At 37.3% G+C, this 17,776-nt stretch overlaps 1 protein-coding gene across 5 annotated transcripts in view; it reads left to right on the top strand.

Annotated features, from left to right (window-relative positions):
* The window catches only part of CHD2 (chromodomain helicase DNA binding protein 2), a 123,153-nt gene that overhangs the window by 49,762 nt on the left and 55,615 nt on the right, over nucleotides 1-17,776 (top strand). For all 5 annotated transcript variants that reach the window (XM_082647863.1, XM_082647861.1, XM_082647864.1 and 2 more), the window contains 2 exons: nucleotides 6,303-6,491; nucleotides 17,320-17,482. In XM_082647863.1, coding sequence (XP_082503989.1) covers nucleotides 6,303-6,491; nucleotides 17,320-17,482 — 352 coding nt within the window. The remainder of the gene's footprint in view (nucleotides 1-6,302; nucleotides 6,492-17,319; nucleotides 17,483-17,776) is intronic.

Here is a 17,776-nt window from a genome sequence, read left to right as displayed (position 1 = left end):
ATTTGATTAGGATTCTTAGTGTTGCCTTGTGAGCTTTAGCTTCTGTTTGTGGGAAAATTTTTAATGACTATTTCTGTTTCTAGTTATAGGTCTATTCAGGTTTTCTATTGCATCTTGACTTAGTTTTGTTAATTTGTGTCTTTCTGACAATTTGTTTATTTCATCTAAGTTGTCTAATTTGTTGGCATAAAGCTGTAGTATTTCCTCATAATCCTTTTAATTTTTGAAGGATCAATACTGATCTAAATAATTTTTTGATTATGGCAATTTTGTGTCTCGTCTCTTGGTCTTTTTAGGTAAAGCTTTTAACAATTTTGGGGATGTTTTCAAAGAAACTGGCTTTGGACGTTATTTTGTTTTTTTCTCTATTTTAGAATTTCATTTATTTCTACTCTCATTTTTATTATTGCCTTCCTTTGTTTTTCATGTAATTTTCTTGTTTGCTGTTTTCTTAAGATGAAAGCTTAGATTATTGATTTAAGTCTCTTTCTTCCTTTTCTCAATATAGGTATTTAAAAGTATAGGTTCCCCCCATGTCCTACTTTAGCTGCATCCCATAAATGTTGATATCTTGTGTTTTTGTTTTCATTCAGTTTCACCTATTTTTGAATATCTCTTTTGACTTTTTCTTTCATGCATGGCGGTTTTTTTTTTTTGAGAAGTATGTTATTTAATTTCCAAATATTTAATTATTTCCCAAATGATCTGTAGTTTACTTTTATCTTAGAGAACATGCTTTAAATGAATTGTTACTTGTTATATGCTCTAGTATGTTTTCTGTCTTGGAGAATATATTCCATGTGTACTTGAAAAGAATAATGTTTATTCTGCTTTTGTTGGGTAGAATTCTATAAGTGTCCATTAAGTCAACTTGGTTAATAGTCTTCCTTCTGTATCTTTGCTGACTTCATGTCTAGTTGTTCTATCAGTAATTGAGAGTGAAGTATTTTAATATTTAACTACAGTTGTTGAATGACCTACTTCTTTCAGTTCCGTCAGTTTGGGGGTTCTGTTGTTAGGTATGTGCACATTTGTATTTGTTACATATTCCTGATTTATTGACCTTTTTATCATTATAAAATGTCCCTCTTTATCTTTAGTAATATTTCCTGTTCCTTAGGTCTATTTTGATTTTCTTATAGCTCCTCAGCTCTCTTCTGGTATCTGTTTGCATGGAATACTATTTTCCATTGTTTTACTTTGAACCTGTTTATTTGGGTCTAAAATGTGTCTCTTATAGACAGCTAACAGTTGGATCTTCCTTTTTTCTCTAGTTAGACAATCTCTGCCTTTTGGTTGGAGTATTTAGTTCATTCACATTTAATGTAATTATTGATATGGTTGGATTTATGTCTGCTATTTTGCTTTTTCCCTCTGTATGTCATATTTCTTTTTTGTTTGTTTCTTTCTTACCGCCTTCTTTTGTTTCAACAAGTAGTTTTTAGTTTTCCATTTAGATTCTTCTGTTAATTGATTTTTTTAAGTTTTATTTTGTAGTGGTTGCTCTAAGGTTTTTAGTGTATACATCTTATCACAATTTTCTTAAAATTAATACTGATTTAATTTTGGTAAAATATAGGAACTTTTCTGCATCATAGTTCCATTTTCACCTCCTTCCTTGTGTTGTAAACCTAGGGCATCCGAGCTTCAGTAGTTGTGGCTTGCAGGCTCTAGAGCGCAGGCTCAGTAGTTGTTGCACGTGGGCTTAGTTGCTCTGAGGCATGTGGGATCTTCCTGGACCAGGGATCGAACCCATGTCCCCTGCCTTGGAAGCCGGATTCTTAACCACTGTACCACCAGGGAAGTCCCTTCACCTTTTTTTTTTTTTGCGGTACGCGGGCCTCTCACTGTTGTGGCCTCTCCCGTTGCGGAGCACAGGCTCTGGACGCGCAGGCTCAGCGGCCATGGCTCACGGGCCCAGCCGCTCCGCGGCACGTGGGATCTTCCCGGACCGGGGCATGAACCCGCGTCCCCTGCATCGTCAGGCAGACTCTCAACCACTGCGCCACCAGGGAAGCCCCCTTCACCTTTATTTTTGAAGAGTAGTTTAAGACTGTTCAGGAGATGGATAGAGAAACTTGACTACTCTGATTATGCATGCGCTCACTATAGCTGTTAGTAGAACAGGCCTAGACTGTTTCCTTTTTTGCAGGTATCCTCACTATAGTATGCTTCTGAGAGAGGAGGCCCCTCTGCACCCCTGCTCCCTATGCCTTCCGTTAGAACAGGGTTTCTCAACCTTAGCACTCTTGACATTTTGGGCTGGATAATTCTTTTTTACAGTGGGGGCTCTCCTTTGCATTATATGATGTTTGACAGCATCCTTGTCCACTACCCACTACATGCCAGAAATGACTCAGTTGGGACAACCAAAAATGTCTTGCAGCATTGCCAAGTGTACCCCAGAGGGGCAAAATTACCACCAGTTGAGAAGCACTACGTGAGCGGGTTCCTCAGTTCTTCCCACATTGCTCATTCTGTCCTCCTCCACCCTCCCCACCTCGTCTCACTGCTAATCTTTTGCCTGTCCTGTTTCCTGCTCACCTGGATCCTCTGTTCCTTCCATAGAGCTCTGTTAAGTCAACAGTAGTCACCTTTCTGAGGAGGGAGGCAGTTGCCCCCTTCTCTTTTTGAACATTGTATCCATTCTGTAATGAATACCCTGTCTATCATGTATTAGCAGAAGCCCATGTTTTTATAAAGTGTGCTTTTCAAAGGTTATATGTGCTGTAAAACAAATAGATAATGTATAAAAGTTTAGAGACAGTGGGGGTATCAATTATTAGTTATTAATCTTTGTTTTCTGAAATGGATAAGAATTTTCATGTATATTACTTTATAGTTTTTATATTGTTTTCTCATATCTAATTTTTGATACATTCTATACGTTTAGCCTCAGATTGTAATAAGAATATGCTATCGTAGAGAGATGATGAAAATGTGTCTCCTATCACACGGTTAATAAGTGGGTGGACTGAGTTCAGTTTCTGGTCTTCTGTGACCGAGGCCAATGTCCTTTAAACTTCAAATTCTAAGAGAAATAGTGCATCCTTCATAGCACCACTGAGATGAACTAAAAGCATTCTGCATAGTAGGGATCTTCAGGCACTGTGGGAACATATGTGCTTGATATTTAGAAAAAGAAATGGGATGCCTAGTTTCCTCCAATGAATGATTAGCTAAGATTTGCCCTTCTGTACTTGGCTACTGAAGTGGATGGTAGGGATTTTGGCTCCTAAATGGCCATAATTCATTTTTTGTTGCTGTTAAGCACCTGTGGCATTCCACCCAGCATGGGCTACGTTTTGGAAAGAGAGGGACTTTGAATTACTTTTTCCATTAGAGATGATCCTTCAGATAGTGTCTGCCAAAGTTTTCCATATGGCCAGTTGGATTACTTATTGAAGGATGGATTGGGGTTAGAGATGCACTGTGTGTGTGTGTAAGAGAGGCTTTTCTCTTTGCAAACTTTGTTTTTAAAACATTATTATTTTCAAACATTTTTTAAAAAAACATTATTTTTCACAAAGATGCGTGTATAAGAAGGAAACCCATTAGTTAAGGAGTGGAGATTTTCCTTTATTTCTGCCTGAGCTTACTGTGTGGATGACAAATCCTGTGAAGTATTTTCCCCACCCTTAGTGGTAGTTTCTGAGGTTCGTTATGGCTCTATACAACCATTTGTTCTTTTTAAGGAAATGATCCACTGAAGAATTGTTATTGTACAGAAGAGAATTAGGTTTGCTCAGGTAACTTCTGGACTCTCCCCTCCTCAACTGTGATAGGCCGTTGTTCTCAACATCCAAAAGTTAGTCGTCTTTTTAACCAACTAAAATGCTGTTTCCTTTGTGCAGAGTCAGTCTGAGCACCTTTCCTGCATGGCGGCTCTGGCCAGGAGCCTACCCTTACTGTATGTTGTTAGTACCCTTATTATAGGTATATATCAGTGAGCCACTTTGTTTTGTATGTAGTATTTTGCAAAGCATGGAGCTTGGTATTAAAGATAGAGCTATGACTACATCAAAGAGTTCAGCTTATAAAGATAATCATGTGCACATATGTACTTCATGCCCACCCTACAAAATAACTCAGTTTGATAATTTTCAGAGATCTTACCTCTTAGTGTTGAAATCTTTTTTTACTTTTGCTTCTGCTGTCTAGGCCAGTCTGTGAATTTTTTTGCACTTTTCCTTTCACATATTTATCTCATGACTTCTAGTATAACATTCTCACTGCTTTGATTTAATTTTTTTCTTTGCTATTCCTCAGTAGAGTGAGCTTCTATTTTTCTAAAATCCCAAGGTCTGGAAAATTTAAATGATCAAAATTGTTTCTACTTTGGTGAGAGACATGTTAAATACAGAAGTTGATTAACAGGGAAATAACTAAAATAATGACTCTCTAGGCTGTGGTGTGGTATCATTATAAGTTCACCACGATGACCATATACCTTTTATATATGTGGTGTTATAAATTGACGGTTGTCTATTGCAGGGAACAGCAAACTTTTTCTTAAAGAACCTGGTAGTAAACATTTTCAACTTGTAGGCATTATGGTCTCTGTCACAGCTACTCATCTGCTGTATAGACAGAAAGCAGCCACAGGTAGTTCATAAATAATTCAATGTGTATATGAAGAAATAGTATCTCATATTAACTCCTTTAATGTAGTAAGAGTACACTAGGTGGGTGAAAATATTTGTTCCCTAAAACAGTAGGGGAAGTAAGTCTTGTAAAAAAAAAAAAAAAGTTCATTATTTAAGTTTTGAGACTAGTAAAGTTTTAATTAATTATAATATGTGTTACATAAATTAAAACATTCTCTTGAAATTATCTCCCAGTTCTTCAGAAAATGGCCTGATATATAGTGATGGTCCCTCATTTCCAGTTGCCTCATGCATTTTGTGTGTGAGATGGTATTAACATAGCTTAGTTTACATTGTTCCTTTTAATCCTCTTATCAGTTTTAACTCTTCATTTTATTTTATGTTCCTAGAGTATCTTCATAGCAGTGTGACAAAATACAGTTTACTTTAGTTTTGTTGAGCTAGAAGCATTAATTATGTTTATAGATCTCTACCCCAAAAGATCATTTTGTCTGCTTCTCCGAACACGGTTGTTTCAGGCATTACCAGCTGTCACTAGGGCTGATACTGATGCCCCTAGTGCCTGATGAAATGCTTGGCCATTCATGAGTTCAGAAATGACAATGGCAGCAGACTCTCTTGACATCCTTTAGCCCGGTGACAGTGTTGGCATTTGCTGTCTTTGACTTTCTGTCTTATCAGAGAGCGTATTACATAGCTCTTGGTAATGTCGACTCACTGAGTTTATCATTCTGGGACTTCACTGGCCTCAGCAGAGCTGGGCCTCCTGGTGTCAGAAAGCAGACCATGGGGCAGCACCTCACCCACTGGGCTCCAGTCTGCACACAAAACTAAACAACTTCTTCCAAGTGCTTTGCTGGCTTTCTAGTAGCAAGTCAGAGCATATTTTCCTAAGCCTCATGAAATAAATTTCTTTCAATTTTTATTTTTGAAAGAAATTTGATCATAATGTCCCGTACTGGATTTCTGCCACAAATCCTTTAGTGACCCGAAGATGGTTAAATTAAGATTTAAACAGGAGAAACTTTTATCTGTAGAGTTCAGGCAAAATTATTACGGGTGATAACATTTTAAAATTCATTAATAAATTTTGTGTCTCCAAGTTCTGTTAGTATTAAGTTGTATCACTTATATTGCTCTTCTTGTCTGGGGGCTGTCACTTGTTTACTGTCATTATAATCCATTAACTTTTTAATCTATGAGCAGTGAGGATTACTGATGGAAGCTGTATAACTTGTACCTCTGACCAGTGATAGCTGTAATATCACCACTAATTATTCTTTGACCTCTGAATTTTGTTTTCCCAGTAAATTGCAGCTTATTAAAAGATACCTTATGATTAATTTTTCTGCCTAACATTTTATCACAGTAACTTATTATGTTACTTACATACTACTTGTATGATATACTGAAATATTTTGTGAACTCTAGATCCAGTCTCAGAATTGGAAACCTGCTGTTATCTAGTGTAGACTGATGGAATTGATTGAGTTGGTTTTCCCTTGCCTTTTTGTTTTCCCCTCTCTTGTATTCAAGAGCTAGTGACTGATAAAATTTATTTTTCCTTATAGGGAAGACTCTTTTTTTTTTAACAGATTTTTTTTCCTATTTGGTTCCTTAAAAAAGAAATTTTAGTTGGAAAAATGTTTTTTTTCTTCTTTGTAATTAAGTAACACTATACTATGTCATCTCTAGGTTTGAGTTCTGGGAAGATTTTGAGGAAGACCATGGGAAAGGGAGAGAGAATGGCTATCAGAGTCTTCATAAGGTGCTAGAGCCTTTCCTTCTCCGGAGAGTGAAAAAAGATGTGGAGAAATCCCTTCCTGCCAAAGTGGAACAGATTCTCAGGGTGGAGATGTCAGCCCTTCAGAAACAGTATTACAAGTAAGTTATTGGCTGGGTTAAGCCTGAGTGGGATTAGGATCAGTACCAGGGGTACTTCCCTTGTGGTGCAATGGTTAAGAATCCGCCTGCCAATGCAGAGGACACGGGTTCGATCCCTGGTCCGGGAAGATCCCACATGCTGTGAAGCAACTAACCCTGCGAGCCACAACTACTGAAGCCTGTGCACCCTAGAGCCCGTGCTCCACAACAAGAGAAGCCACCGCAATGAGAAACCCATGCACCACAGTGAGGAGTAGCCCCCGCTCGCCACAACTAGAAAAAGACCAAATGCAGCAGTGAAGACCCAGCGCAGCCAAAAATAAATAAATAAAATAAATAAATTTTTTGTTTTAAAAAAAGATCAGTACCAGGGGGCTCCCCTGGTGGCGCAGTGGTTAAAAATCTGCCTGCCAATGCAGGGAACATGGGTTCAAGCCTTGGTCTGGGAAGATCCCACATGCCACGGAGCAACTAAGCCCGTGTGCCACAACTACTAAGCCTGTGCTCTAGAGCCTGCAAGGCACAACTACTCAGCCCACGTGCCACAACTACTGAAGCCCGCATGCCTAGAGCCTGTGCTCTGCAGCAAGAGAAGCCACTGCAATGAGAAGCCCGTTTACTGCAACGAGTATCCCCCGCTCGCTCGCCGCAACTAGAGAAAGCCTGCGCGCAGCAACAAAGACCCAACGCAGCCAAAAATAAATAATAAGAAATAAATAAATAAATTTAAAAAAAAAAGATCAGTACCAGGAAGCCATGAGATATATAACCGACAAATAAACTGCCTTTTCCAGTGAAGCCTCAAGACAGATTTAAGTAGCAATTTATTTATGGTCAGAAAGAGGAAGATTTACTGTTCTTTCTTTTTTAGGTGAGAATTTGCACAGTACTTTTCATTATCTTAGTGGTCTGAAATATATGTTCTTAGGCTTATCCCCCTGCTAATAAACAGGCATGCTTTACTCATTCTCTTCTCTGCCATTCATTCAGTCATTTGCTTCAAGTTCTGCAATATGCGAGGCATTTTGCTAGATACTGGAAATATGAACGTGAATGGAATGTGTTCCTGTCAGAAGCCTGTTGTTTAGTAGAGAAGACAGACTAGAGACAAATAATACAAAGTGTTGTTTATAACTGAGGCATATGCAGGGGAGTGTGGAAGTTCAGAAGGAAAAGCACTCACCTCTGTACCAAAGGGTGAAGACTCTTCTTCTAGCACTCCAAGTGGCATGGGCAGGTTATGGACTTGGTTTAGGTTATAATATGTTAAAGGTAAAATGGTGGGTTTGAGACAGAGGGTGGTATATAAGGTACTTGTCATGGGCTTTCAGTTTTGATGATTTAAAGTTGGATCTGGAATGATTGGAAATAATTGTATTGTCATGAAAATTACAGTCTTTTAAAGTTAGAGGTCTGGTAATCTTTCTAATGATATTCCTTGCTTTTTTTTTTTTTTTAACATTGTTACTGGAGTATAATTGCTTTATAATGTTGTGTTAGTTGCTGCTGTATAACAAAGTGAATCAGCTGTATGTATACATACATCCCCGTATCCCCTCCCTCTTGCGTCTCCCTCCCACCCTCCCTATCCCACCCCTCTAGGTGGTCACAAAGCACTGAGCTGATCTCCCTGTGCTATGCGGCGGCTTCCCCCTAGCTATCTGTTTTACCTTTGGTAGTGTATATATGTCCATGCCACTCTCACTTCGTCCCAGCTTACCCTTCCCCCTTCCCGTGTCCTCAAGTCCATTCTCTATGTCTGCGTCTTTAGTCCTGTCCTGCCCCTAGGTTCTTCAGAACCCCCCCAACCCTTTCTTTTTAGATTCCATATATATGTGTTAGCATACGGTATTTGTTTTTCTCTTTCTGACTACTTCACTCTGTATGACAGTCTCTAGGTCCATCCATCTCACTACAAATAACTCAATTTCATTTCTTTTTATGGCCGAGTAATATTCGATTGTATATATGTGCCACATCTTCTATTCCTCTGTCGATGGACACTTAGGTTGCTTCCATGTCCTGGCTACTATAAATAGTGCTGCAATGAATGTTGTGGTACATGACTCTTTTTGAATTATGGTTTTCTCAGGGTACATGCCCAGTAGTGGGATTGCTGGGTCGTATGGTAGTTCTATTTTTAGTTTTTTAAGGAAGCTCCATACTGTTCTCCATAGTGGCTGTACCAATTTACTCCCTGCTTGTTCTTAATTAATACAACTGAATAAAAACAAGAATTTAATTTTCAAAAATTACTATCCAACTTTTTTGCTTAACACTGCCTTGATTTTTTTAAATTTTTTAAAATTTTTTTACATCTTTATTGGAGTATAATTGCTTTACAATGCTGTGTTAGTTTCTGCATTATAACAAACTGAATCAGTTATACATACACATATGATCCCATATCTCTTCCTCCTAGCGTCTCCCTCCCTCCCACCCTCCCTATCTCACCCCTCCACGCAGTCACAAAGCACCGAGCTGATCTCCCTGTGCTATGCGGCTGCTTCCCACTAGCTACCTACCTTACGTTTGGTAGTGTATATATGTCCATGCCTCTCTGTCTCTTTGTCACAGCTCACCCTTCCCTCTTCCCATATCCTCAAGTCCGTTCTCTAGTAGGTCTGTGTCTTTATTCCTGTCTTACCCCTAGGTTCTTCATGACATTTTTTTTTCTTAAATTCCATATATATGTGTTAGCATACGGTATTTGTCTTTCTCTTTCTGACTTCACTCTGTATGACAGACTCTAGGTCTGTCCACCTCATTACAAATAGCTCAATTTCGTTTCTTTTTATGGCTGAGTAATATTCCATTGTATATATGTGCCACATCTTCTTTATCCATTCATCCGATAATGGACACTTAGGTTGTTTCCATCTCCGGGCTATTGTAAATAGAGCTGCAATGAACTTTTTGGTACATGACTCTTTTTGAATTTTGGTTTTCTCAGGGTATATGCCCAGTAGTGGGATTGCTGGGTCATACGGTAGTTCTATTAGTAGTTTTTTAAGGAACCTCCATACTGTTCTCCATAGTGGCTGTACCAGTTCACATTCCCACCAGCAGTGCAAGAGTGTTCCCTTTTCTCCACACCCTGTCCAGCATTTATTGTTTCTAGATTTTTTGATGATGGCCATTCTGACTGGTGTGAGATGATATCTCATTGTAGTTTTGATTTGCATTTCTCTAATGATTAATGATGTTGAGCATTCTTTCATGTGTTTGTTGGCAGTCTGTATATGTTCTTTGGAGAAATGTCTGTTTAGGTCTTCTGCCCATTTTTGGATTGGGTTTTTTGTTTTTTTTGTTATTGAGCTGCATGAGCTGCTTGTAAACTTTGGAGATTAATCCTTTGTCAGTTGCTTCATTTGCAAATATTTTCTCCCATTCTGAGGGTTGTCTTTTGGTCTTGTTTATGGTTTCCTTTGCTGTGCAAAAGCTTTTAAGTTTCATTAGGTCCCATTTGTTTATTTCTGTTTTTATTTCCATTTCTCTAGGAGGTGGGTCAAAAAGGATCTTGCTGTGATTTATGTCATAGAGTGTTCTGCCTATGTTTTCCTCTAAGAGATTGATAGTTTCTGGCCTTACATTTAGGTCTTTAATCCATTTTGAGCTTATTTTTGTGTATGGTGCTAGGGAGTGATCTAATGTCATACTTTTACATGTACCTGTCCAGTTTTCCCAGCACCACTTATTGAAGAGGCTGTCCTTTCTCCACTGTACATTCCTGCCTGCTTTATCAAAGATAAGGTGACCATATGTGCGTGGGTTTATCTCTGGGATTTCTATCCTGTTCCATTGATCTATCTTTCTGTTTTTGTGCCAGTACCATACTGTCTTGATTACTATAGCTTTGTAGTATAGTCTGAAGTCAGGGAGCCTGATTCCTCCAGCTCTGTTTTTCGTTCTCAAGATTGCTCTGGCTATTCGGGATCTTTTGTGTTTCCATACAAATTGTGAAATTTTTTGTTCTAATTCTGTGAAAAATGCCAGTGGTAGTTTGATAGGGATTGCATTGAATCTGTAGATTGCTTTGGGTAGTAGAGTCATTTTCACAATGTTGATTCTTCCAATCCAAGAACATGGTATATCTCTCCATCTATTTGTATCATCTTTAATTTGTTTCATCAGTGTCTTATAATTTTCTGCATGCAGGTCTTTTGTCTCCTTAGGTAGGTTTATTCCTAGATATTTTATTCTTTTTGTTGCAATGGTAAATGGGAGTGTTCTCTTGATTTCACTTTCAGATTTTTCATCATTAGTGTCTAGGAATGCCAGAGATTTCTGTGCATTAATTTTGTATCCTGCTACTTTACCAAATTCATTGATTAGCTCTAGTAGTTTTCTGGTAGCATCTTTAGGATTCTCTATGTATAGTAAGTATCATGTCATCTGCAAACAGTGACAGCTTTACTTCTTCTTTTCCGATTTGGATTCCTTTTATTTCCTTTTCTTCTCTGATTGGTGTGGCTAAAACTTCCAAAGCTATGTTGAATAAGAGTGGTGAGAGTGGGCAACCTTGTCTTGTTCCTGATCTTAGCGGAAATGCTTTCAGTTTTTCACCATTGAGGATGATGTTGGCTGTGGGTTTGTCATATATGGCCTTTATATTATGTTGAGGAAAGTTCCCTCTGTGCCTACTTTCTGCAGGGTTTTTATCATAAATGGGTGTTGAATTTTGTCGAAAGCTTTCTCTGTATCTGTTGAGATGATCATATGGTTTTTCTCCTTCAATTTGTTAATATGGTGTATCACGTTGATTGATTTGCGTATATTGAAGAATCCTTGCGTCCCTGGGATAAATCCCACTTGATCATGGTGTATGATCCTTTTAATGTGCTGTTGGATTCTGTTTGCTAGTATTTTGTTGAGGATTTTTGCATCTATGTTCATCAGTGATATTGGCCTATAGGATAGGTGTTAGCTCTTCTCTAAATGTTTGATAGAATTTGCCTGTGAAGCCATCTGGTCCTGGGCTTTTGTTTGTTGGAAGATTTTTAATCACAGTTTCAATTTCAGTGCTTGTGATTGGTCTGTTCTTATTTTCTATTTCTTCCTGATTCAGTCTTGGCAGGTTGTGCATTTCTAAGAATTTGTCCATTTCTTCCACGTTGTCCATTTTATTGGCATAGAGTTGTTTGTAGTAATCTCTCATGATATTTTGTATTTTTGCAGTGTCAGTTGTTACTCCTCCTTTTTCATTTCTAATTCTATTGATTTGAGTCTTCTCCCTTTTTTTCTTGATGAGTCTGGCTAATGGTTTATCAATTTTGTTTATCTTCTCAAGGAACCAGCTTTTAGTTTTATTGATCTTCGCTATCATTTCCTTCATTTCTTTTTCATTTATTTCTGATCTGATTTTTATGATTTCTTTCCTTCTGCTAACTTTGGGGGTTTTTTGTTCTTCTTTCTCTAATTGCTTTAGGTGCAAGGTTAGGTTGTTTATTCGAAATGTTTCCTGTTTCTTAAGGTGGGTTTGTGTTGCTATAAACTTCCCTCTTAGAAGTGCTCTTGCTGCATCCCATAGGTTTTTGGTCGTCGTGTCTCCATTGTCATTTGTTTCTAGGTATTTTTTGATTTCCTCTTTGATTTCTTCAGTGATCACTTCGTTATTAAGTAGTGTATTGTTTAGCCTCCATGTGTTTGTAATTTTTACAGATCTTTTCCTGTAATTGATATCTAGTCTCATAGCATTGTGGTCGGAAAAGATACTTGATACAATTTCAATATTCTTAAATTTACCGAGGCTTGATTTGTGACCCAAGATATGCTCTAACCTGGAGAATGTTCCATGAGCACTTGAGAAAAATGTGTATTCTGTTGTTTTAGGATGGAATGTCCTATAAATATCAACTAAGTCCATCTTGTTTAATGTATCATTTAAAGCTTGTGTTTCCTTATTTATTTTCATTTTGGATGAGCTGTCCATTGGTGAAAGTGGGGTGTTAAAGTCCCCTACTATGAATGTGTTACTGTCGATTTCCCCTTTTATGGCTGTTAGTATTTGTCTTATGTATTGAGGTGCTCCTATGTTGGGTGCATAAATATTTACAATTGTTATATTTTCTTCTTTGATCGATCCCTTGATCATTATGTAGTGTCCTTCTTTGCTCTTGTAATATTCTTTATTTTAAAGTCTATTTTGTCTGATACGAGAATTGCTACTCCAGCTTTCTTTTGGTTTCCATTTGCATGGAATATCTTTTTCCATCCCCTTACTTTCAGTCTGTATGTGTTTCTAGGTCTGAAGTGGGTCTCTTGTAGACAGCATATATATGGGTCTTGTTTTTGTATCTATTCAGCCAATCTGTGTCTTTTGGTGGGAGCATTTAGTCCATTTACATTTAAGGTAATTATCGATATTTATGTTCCTATTCCCATTTTCTTAATTGTTTTGGGATTGTTATTGTAGGTCGTTTCCTTCTCTTGTGTTTCTTGCCTAGAGAAGTTCCTTTAGCATTTGTTGTAAAGCTGCTTTGGTGGTGCTGAACTGTCTCAGCCTTTGCTTGTCTGTAAAGGTTTTAATTTCTCCATCAAATCGGAATGAGATCCTTACTGGGTAGAGTAATCTTGGTTGCAGGTTTTTCTCCTTCATCACTTTAAATATGTCCTGCCAGTCCCTTCTGGCTTGCAGAGTTCCTGCTGAAAGATCAGCTGTTAACCTTATGGGGATTCCCTTGTGTGTTATTTGTTGTTTTTCCCTTGCTGCTTTTAATATGTTTTCTTTTATTTAATTTTTGACTGTTTAATATGTGTCTTGGCATATTTCTCCTTGGATTTATCCTGTATGGCACTCTCTGTGCTTCCTGGACTTGATTAACTATTTCTGCCTTGATTTTTAAAAATCTTTTTATTGTGCGAAATCTCAAATACATACAAAAATAGAATGGTGTGTATCCATTATCCAGCTTTTATATTTACTGACTCCTGGCCAGTCTTAGTTCATCTGTATCTTCTTTTGCATCCCCATTTCCACCCCCAGGTCATACGAAACATATTCCAGGTCCAAATCATAAGTGTTTCTGTATATCTCTAAAAAATAAGGACTCTTAAGAGTTAAGTAAAAAAAACCCCAAAACCCCCCAAGCTCATGGAGCAGATTGGTGGTTGCCAGAGCCAGGTGTTGAGGATGGTGAGAGAAATGGGTGAAGGGAGTCAAAAGGTTACAGACTTCAGCTATGAAATGTATGTCACGGGGATGAAATGTACAGCATGGTGACAATAATTAATAATTCTGAAGTGCATTTTTTTTTGAAATATGCAAGAGAGTAGATCATAAAAGTCCTCATCACAAGGGAAAAAAAGTTGTAGCTATTTATGGTTATGGATGGTAACTAGACATTGTGGTGATCATTCTGCAATGTATACAAATATCTCATCATGTTTTATGCATCTGAAACGAATATGACGTGCTATACCTCAATTAAAAAAAGTTAAGCATAATTTCAATACTATTTTTATTATGCCTAAACCCCTCCCCCCAGTAATTCCTTACTATTTTTATAATGTACAGTGAGTGTTTACGTTTTCCTGGTTGTCCTAGACACACACACACACACACACACACACACACACACACACATTTTGCTTGTTTGCATTGGGATCTAAGTAAGCTCCATACATGATGATTGGTTGACGTATCTCTTAAGTTTATTTTAAGTCATTTTCCCCTCTGTCCTTCTAAATTTTTGAGTGAAGAAACTGGGTTTGTGTTCCATAAATTTTTTTCACAGCCTGGATTTTGCTCATTCCAGCTCCATGGCATCATTTAATATTTTCCTGAGAACACATTGTTTCCTTTACATTCACAGATAAGTGTAGAAGGTTGGTTAGACCCAGAATCCGTGTATTTCACAGAATGCAGTCTATCATAGGAGGTTGTCTTCTTGTGATATTAGCAAATGTTGATGAGCATTGCCTAGATCATTAATTCATTAGGGATTACAAAGTGGTAATATTCAACTTTTGTTACTCCTTTGTTTATTAGGTGGAATACTTCTGTAAAAAGAAACTTCCCCACATCAATGAGGAACAGTTCATATAGGAAAGACAGAATAAATGCATGGTTCTTTCTGGTTTTCGAATTTAAAATTTTTCATCTATTTACTGTTTTTTTAAATTGAAATACAGTTGTCCCTTGGTAACTACAGGGGTTTGGTTCCAGGGAGCCCCCTGGCCCTCCGCTCGGATACCAAAATCTATGGATCCTTAAGTTCCTTACATAAAATGGCAAAGTATAGTTGGCTCTCTGTATTTGCAGGTGTGGAACCTGTGGATGCGGATGGCTGACTGTACATTTGACATATAATGTTGTACAGTTTAAGGTGTGTAGCATGTTAATCTGATGCATTCATATATTTTAATCTGATGGCCATTGTGATAATTAGCCCCTCTATCACATTACATGATGATCCCTTCTTTTTAGTGGTTGGGATTGTTAAATCTAGTCTCTTAGCAAGGTTGATGATTATATAATACATTGTTGTTGTCTGTATTCACTGTACTGTGCATTAGATCTCTAGGGATTATTTACTACCCATTCCAGGTTTGTACCCTTAAACATCTGTCCTATCCCCCACTCCCCGCCCCCTGGTAACCACTATTTTACTTTCAGTTTGGCTGTTTTAGATTCCACATATACATGATATCATACGTTACTTGTCTATCTCTGTCTGACTTATCTCACACAACATAGGGTGTTCAAGGTTCATCCATGTTGAATTTTTGACGTTTTCAAAAGAAAAAATGGATTATCTATCTTCCTTCAAAGGTTTGACCAATGAGACTTATTGGTACGATTTCAATATTTTTGTATGATTATTGATTCATCAATAAACATATTTATTTCTGTTTTATTCTGTTGCAGTTATTATCTATACTCATGGTCTAATGGTCCCAGTTTTAGCCAGTGGGAACTTGTTCAAGTTCTTTTGACAAAATCCAAGTTGTAGTTGATAGCTTCTTTGCTTTCTGGAATGATAAAATGCTCAGATTCGTCTCGTTCATTTCCTGCCCCAGAACTAGAGTCAGCCAAAAAGCTTCACATCCTGTTTCATTGGAAAATGATATTTGGAGGTCACAGACGGCACTGGGGGTGCTCTTTGCAATTGCAGTGGACATTATTCACTGGTCTTTAAAGTGGACAGAGTTAGGAAATTTGTTTGTTTTTAAAGATAAAAATACATCATGAGTTTTGTCCAGTTAAATAGTACTACAGAAATTTTATTTGACCTTAATGAACTTACACCCATGCCAAAAATTCGACTTCTCAAGTGCACCAGCCTAATTCACACTACACACACAGTCTTAAAATAATGGTGCCAGGATTACCACTAGCAAGATGAAGAACAAAAACAGGTTAAGGTTTTTTAAAATAGTATTTTTTTTTTTGTTTTTAAAGGTATATCCCACTAGAAATGGTAAGAGGCTTAAAGCACTTGAGATGGTTTTTCTTCTCTTTGGTTAGGTACTGACTGGATACAATTGTTTATTTACTTCATTTTAGTGGTTTTTTTTTTTTTTTTTAGAGATTGGTTTGTTTAATTTTGTTCATGATTATTTATAATATTTATAGAGTTCCAAAGGCAAAACTGCCATGCCTGGTATGTTCAGAGATATCTGGCTTCTATCCTTGTCTCCCCCATTCTAGTCCCTCTTTTCCTTAGGTAAGAATTACTTTTATATTTAAAAATCTTAATGTTTATCTTTCCTTTATTTTTTAATTTTTAAAATATAAGCAGATGTTAACTTTTCTTATTGCCTCCTTGTGCAAGTGGTAGCATGCTGTATGCATTTTTCTATACCTTACTTTTTTCACTTAGTGATGGGAATCGGCTGTGCTGGAGAGCACTCCATAGTAGTTTATAGAGACAGTCCTTTCTTTTTACAACTAAATAGTGGATCTGTAGCATAGTTTATTCAACTAGTCTCCTAGTGATGGACATTTGGATAGTTTCAAATACTTTTATAAATAGTGCTACGGTGAGAATCCTTGAGAATTCCTCTTTGAGATGGATTCCTAAAAGTGTGATTGCTAAAAGTGTAAAGAAATTTCACTACTCAGAAAAAAAGCAGTTCTAATATTTTCAAACTGGGATATAAAACATACTCGTTATGAACACTGTATTATGTAAAATACCCTTTTACAACAGTTTAAATGGATATGTAGCTTCTATCTTTTTTTTTTTTTTAAACATTTATTTACGTATTTATTTGGCTGTGCCGGGTCTTAGTTGCGGCATGAGGGATCTTTTAGTTGCAGCATGTGGGATCTTTTAGATGTGGCACGCAGGCTCTTAGTTGAGGCATGCAAGATCTAGTTCCCTCACCAGGGGTGGAACCCAGCCCGCCTGCATTGGGAGCGTGGAGTCTTAACTGCTGGACCACCAGGGAAGTCCCTGTAGCTTCTATCTTTGGTATATCTAATTTATTTAACTGATTTTCTAATTTGAGACAGCTTAATTTCCACTTTTATACTACAATAAAGACTGCTTCAGTGACAGTCATTGTTTATATAAAATACATATATGTAATGTATGTTCTATGAATATATATATTTTGTTGCTATTATTTTCTTTTAATATTCCTGTGTTCATCCAGGTTGAAATAGCCAATAGAATGATTAATGGTCTGAATCTGACTGGAGATGTGTGAGGGTTCCTGGTTAGGTGGCAGGAGATATAAAATAAAGCATCCCTCCCTGCCTTTTTAACGCCCCTACCCACCGCCTCCCACCCTCAGTAACACTATTTCCTTTTATAATCTGCTGGTATCCCCAACTCTCTTTCTTTGAATCTAATAATATCATTATTATCTTAATTTGCAGATGGATTCTGACTAGAAATTACAAGGCTCTTGCCAAAGGAACAAGAGGCAGCACATCTGGTTTCCTTAATATTGTGATGGAACTGAAAAAGTGCTGCAACCACTGTTATCTCATTAAACCTCCCGAAGAAAACGAAAGGGAAAATGGACAGGAGATTCTTCTGGTGTGTGCTTACCTTGTTTGTAATTGCTTTCTTAAAGACACTTTAGTTTCTATAGATGCTTTTTATCAAAATGCTCCCTTTCCTCCTCGGTAATTTCAAGGAGCATCAAAAGAAGCTTTAAAAACAGGTGAGAAAAGTCAAATAGCTAGGAAAAATCTGGAAAGTATATTGTCACAGATACTAGGTAAAGAGCATTTTAGGAATTGCTTGTCAGCTAGATTGCAGAAGTCTTCCAAAAGCTTAAAGATGATTTTAAAAATATGAACTCTTATTAGAGAGGAAGGGCAGATTGAA

This window comes from Grampus griseus, assembly GCF_964374135.1.
Source record: "Grampus griseus genome assembly, chromosome: 2".
In the NCBI taxonomy this organism is placed as follows: Eukaryota; Metazoa; Chordata; class Mammalia; order Artiodactyla; family Delphinidae; genus Grampus; species Grampus griseus.
This window is presented reverse-complemented; position numbering and strand designations above follow the sequence as displayed.